Source organism: Garra rufa, chromosome 17 (assembly GCF_049309525.1).
Source record: "Garra rufa chromosome 17, GarRuf1.0, whole genome shotgun sequence".
NCBI classification, from domain to species: Eukaryota; Metazoa; Chordata; class Actinopteri; order Cypriniformes; family Cyprinidae; genus Garra; species Garra rufa.
The window spans coordinates 24,894,956-24,900,341 of record NC_133377.1 but is presented as its reverse complement, the minus strand read 5'-3'; the positions used below and the strand labels follow the sequence as shown (position 1 = coordinate 24,900,341).

The window sequence follows — 5,386 nt, the reverse complement described above, 5'->3', positions numbered from 1 at the left end:
TTGACGGTGGCCGTGCAGTTGGAAAAACAGCTTTTTTAAAGCAAAGAGTAAAATAAAAAAAATAAAAAAATAAATAAAATGAAGGCAGAGCTGACAGCACATCACAGCGGATGACATGTATCTCTCTATCCAAGTAACTCAACTGTGGGAGGAACTGAAGTCAAATCGTCTCGCCAAATACGGGACAGTAACTGCGGTCACAGCTATTAGTAAGTCACATAATGTAATTTCTCTCATTTTACCTTTTAATGGGCTAGAATAACATTTCGGTCAGATATGAACTAATACAGTTGCTTCTAAAGATATTGTAGAATATAATAAATAACACAGAGCTATTGTGCTGAAGGTACAATATTGTGGCTTAAAAGGTTTTAACATAGCTTAAGGCATTTTGTTCATTTTTTGAGAAATCTGCTAGAAGCTGTGTGATCATGTTTTTTCACTACACAATCTTAAATCCATGATTTTATATACACTACCAGTGTTTTCATGTTTTTTGAAGAATTCTCTTCTGCTCACCATGCCTGTTTATGTGATTCAAAATACAGCAAAAGCAGTAATATTGTGAAATAATTTTACTATTTAAAAAATGTAACTTATTCCTGTGATTTATTCCTCCCTAGCATCATTACTATGTCACATGATTCTTCAGAAATCATTCTAATATGCTGGCTTGCTGTTCAAGAAACATTTTATTATTAGTATTATTATTAGCCATATTTAAATTGCGAAATAAATAATAGAAATTAATACTTTTATTTATCAAGGATGCTTTAAATTTATCAAAAGTTGTGATAAAGACATATATATACACACATATATTTCCATTTCAGATAAATGCTGTTCTTCTGAACTTTTTTATTCATCAAAGAAACCTGAAATTCTGAATTTTACTCAGCTGTTTTTAACATAATAATAATAATAATAATAAATGTTTTTTTTGAGCAGCAAATCACAATATTAGAAAGATTTCTGAAGGATCATGTGACTGGAGTAATGCTAAAAAATCAGTTTTGAAATCACAGGAATAAATTACATTTTAAAATATCTTAAAAACAACAACAGTTATTTTAAATAGTTCAAATATTTTATAATTTTGATGTACTTTGGATCAAATAAATGCAGGCTTGGTTAGCAGCATATAATTCTTTAAAAAACATCAAACATCTGACTGGTAGTTTATATTATTTATATTAATATTAATATTAATTAAGAGTAACTGGAATTACAAAAAAGCTAACAAAAATACAAAAGCTTATAAATTATTTAAACTAAAATTGAAATGGAAAATCTAAAAATGAAAGCATTAATAAATGCCATAAGTATATGAAAATAACACTCAACTTGAAATTGAATTTAGTTAGATGTTTGTCCGATTTGCAGGGCGTTTACGCAGCAAATGTACATATTTACAGTAATGTTTAAAAATATTTGTTTAAAAAAATGGCTTCCAAGCCACATCCACAAATCTGTGTAGACCACATTTACAACATGTAAAATTCCATTGGATTTAAATTAAAAAATGCAGCTAACAGATCTTCAAAAACAGGTTTGGTTCTGCTGAGAAAATGGATTGCAGGTGGAGTTTGCCGCTGCCGTGTGCGACTGGATGGGAAGACGGTCATCATTACTGGTGCCAACACTGGCATTGGAAAAGAGACTGCACGTGATTTGGCCATAAGAGGTAAACACTTCTGAAATGTCATTTTAAAACCACTGAAAGGTCTAGAATTTTGGGGATCTAAGTGGGGATTTAAGTTCATTTTGCATCAAAGTCAGACTGCTGGACAATACTTTCTGTTTTTTAGGGGCTAGGGTTGTGTTGGCTTGTCGAGATCTTTCAAAAGCAGAAAAGGCTGCGGCAGAGATTCGCAGATCTACGGGAAATGGCAACATAGTAGTTCGGCACCTAAACCTGGCGTCTCTGTTCTCCGTACGGCAGTTTGTGCATGAATACACTGCCACTGAGGATCGACTGGACATACTTATTAACAATGCTGGTGAGACCTTTGACCTCATTACTGGTTAAGTAACAAATCATGCTGTGATTTAAGCTGTATTGTTACTTACTGCACATTTTGTTTGAACTTACCCATTAGGAGTAATGATGTGCCCTAAAAGCCTTACAGAGGATGGCTATGAAACCCAGTTTGCTGTCAATCATTTGGGCCATTTCCTCCTGACTGTTCTGCTCCTGGACATGCTGAAGATGTCTAGTCCTAGTCGAATTATTAATGTTTCCAGTATTGCTCACAAAGGAGGTAAAACCCAGCCATTAACATAAACACTTTTAGTTTAATCTAGTGTACATCAGGAATGTTAGTAAATATTATGAAATCATTGATGATACCGCCAAGGCAATAATTATTTGAATGATTATGGCCTATCACTATTAAATGTTTGATACTATTTTTCTATTATTAATTTGTTTAATTAAAAAAAAAAAAAAAGCTTATTGAATTTTGTAAATTTTAATGGTAAAAAAAGGAAATCACAAAATTGTAATGCACGTGTGAGAAATATATATATAGTTGAAGTCAAAAGTTTACATACACCTTGCAGAATCTGCAAAATGTTAATAAAATGTATTATAAGAGGGATCATATAAAATCCATGTTATTTTTTATTTAGTACTGACCTGAATAAGATATTTCACATAAAATGTTTAAATATAGTCCACAAGATAAAATAATAGTTTAATGTATAAAAATGACCCTGTTCAAAAGTTTACATACACTTTTTAGTAATTGTTGTTCATGTGTCCGTTGTTTGTCCTTAACAGTTCTTCAGAAAAGTCCTTTAGGTCGAACAGATTCTTTGTTTTTTTCAGCATTTTTGTGTATTTAAACCCTTTCCAACAACAACTGTATGATTTTAAGATCCATCTTGTCACACTGAGGACAACAGAGGGACTCATATGCAACTATTACAGATGGTTCAAACGGTCACTAATGCTCCAGAAATAAAAACGATGCAAGAGCCTGGGGTGTAAACTTTTGAATGTGTACATTTTTCTTATTTGCCTAAATATCATATTTTTTTCACTTAGTACTGCCTTCGGAAATAAGATACAGAATATACCCAAAAGACAAATTAAGCATAGTTTTTCCTTTTGGAGCATCAGTGAGCATTTGAACCTTCTGTTCTAGTTGCATATGAGTCTCTCAGTTGTCCTCAGTGTGAAAAGATGGATCTCAAAACCATACAGTTCTTGTTGGAAAGGGTTCCAATACACAAAAATGCTGAAAAATCAAAGAATTTGTGAAAGATTTTTCTGAACAATAGCTGGCAGTTTAACTGTTCAGGACAAACAAGAAACTCATGAACAACTCTCACTAAACAACAAAAACACAGCTGTGCTTCATTCAAGTGACAACACAGTATGGGTATGTAAACTTTTGAACAGGGCCATTACTATTTTCTCTAGTGGACTATATATGTAAACATCTTGTATGTGAAATATCTTAATATCTTATTCAGATCAGCACTAAAAAAAATATAATGCAATTTGTATGATCCCTCTTATTTTGGCAAAATAATTAACATTTTGTTTGAGTTTGTGATTCTGCAAGGTGTATGTAAACATTTTAAATACTGCGAATCTCTACTCAGTCACATAGACATGATGAGACTGTTCATATCTATACAACTTATTTTTTAGTCCAATGACCTTTCTTGCAGGTAAGATCCACTTTGATGACCTGAACTTCAACAAAGCACCATACGATTCCTTGGTCAGCTACAGACAGAGCAAACTTGCCAACCTGCTGTTTACTCGAGAATTAGCACGGAGGATTAAGGGTTTGTGCAGTCAACCCCAATACATCAGTCAAGTTCAAACATAGAAAACGCTTTAAATCAGTTTTACTGAATATTGCATTAGGCTTGTTTATTCCTGCTGTTTTAAATCAGGGTCCGGTGTAACAGTGTACTCCCTTCACCCCGGAGTAATCCGCACTGAACTGGGGCGTTACGTGCAGACGCGCCACCCTCTGCTCAGCGCCCTGTTGTCTTTACCTGCTCTCTTACTGATGAAAACCCCCAGGCAAGGTGCTCAAACGTCCATTTACTGTGCGGTTGCTGAGGGGTTGGAGTCTCACAGTGGCTGCTATTTCAGGTGAGCTGTTTATATTAATATTCATAAACATTCACCATGAGTGTCATGGGTTTGTATTTAAGTTTTTCTGATATGTTTATGATTGACACTGGATGATTATGATATTTACAGTGATTGTAAGCTGAAGGAACCCGCTCCTGAAGGTAAAGATGATCTCGCTGCCCTGCGATTGTGGGAAATCAGTGCAAAACTTGTGTGCTACCATGAAGACAACTGACAACATTTCACCAATCTCCATTTATAATACCACATGCCTATACAGGAAAACTTTGTATGCAGCTATCAACACTCAGATCATCTTTTCCATCTTTGTTGATTTTTTTATAATGGAAAGCTTAATGTAACTGAATTTATGATTATTGATGATTAGCGGTTTAATCAACTGTAGGAGAGGAAACCAGAGTCTGAATGGTGTTTTTGTCTGGATCAGTGTAGTAATCCTAGTGTTCCCCATTTTGCCCATGACAGTATGAAAGATAGTGGATCTAATTGGACATTTTAAAGCTGTTGTGAAGTCCTATTTGATGATTAATAAAGATTTCATTAAAGGTTATCTTTATTGTAACCTACATCAAATTCAAATACATACATTTTAAAAAGTGCAGTTGATGCTAAAATACAATGAGTGTTAAGTAGTTGTGTCTGTCTGAATCGTTCTTCTGTGTGGAATCTTTCAAATAAATTTGTTCATGAATCCAACTGAATACGCCTTATTCAGCCCGCCGCATAACCGTAAAAAATAAAAATACATAATTATACAATTTGTCACAGGACAAAGAGCTCCAAAAAACGCGGATTGTTCGACAGGACATATGATCTAACTTTCAGATAACAATATTGCATTTATTTAAGAAAATGTCTGTGGAAACTAGCCTGTTGGCTAACTGCTAATTTCTAAAGTAAGCATGGTTATCTTCCTTTAAACGCTTACACAGAGCTAAATGTATTGTTTCACTACAACAACAAAACTAAATGTCTTTAGTTTCTTTTGTTTACTTTGTAGTCTATACAAAACTGCCATTTTGTATAGATTACAAAGAACACAGATTTTTGATCCAAACATTTCTCTTGGGGTTTACCTGGACTCAAAGGCCTTGGGAAAACCTTGCGATCTTAAGTAAAAAATATATGTTTTTCAAGTGATGTTATATAGATTAAAATGCTTAATAATTTGTGTTAAGAGCCTGCAGCTAGGCCGTAAGCTCACCTTTCATCTTCCTCGTGCTCTTCCTCAAAATGACATTTTCCTTGTCTAAAGCAAAACAGAAA

At 33.8% G+C, this 5,386-nt stretch overlaps 1 protein-coding gene across 1 annotated transcript; it reads left to right on the top strand.

The window, feature by feature from the left end:
• LOC141290312 (retinol dehydrogenase 12) lies at positions 1-4,812 on the top strand. Its single transcript, XM_073822490.1, has 7 exons — positions 1-209; positions 1,550-1,684; positions 1,809-2,000; positions 2,100-2,261; positions 3,682-3,801; positions 3,913-4,117; positions 4,229-4,812. The coding sequence occupies exons 1-7, from the start codon at positions 116-118 to the stop codon at positions 4,332-4,334; spliced, it is 1,014 nt and encodes a 337-aa protein (XP_073678591.1). The 5' UTR covers positions 1-115; the 3' UTR covers positions 4,335-4,812.
• Positions 4,813-5,386: the final 574 nt, after the last annotated feature.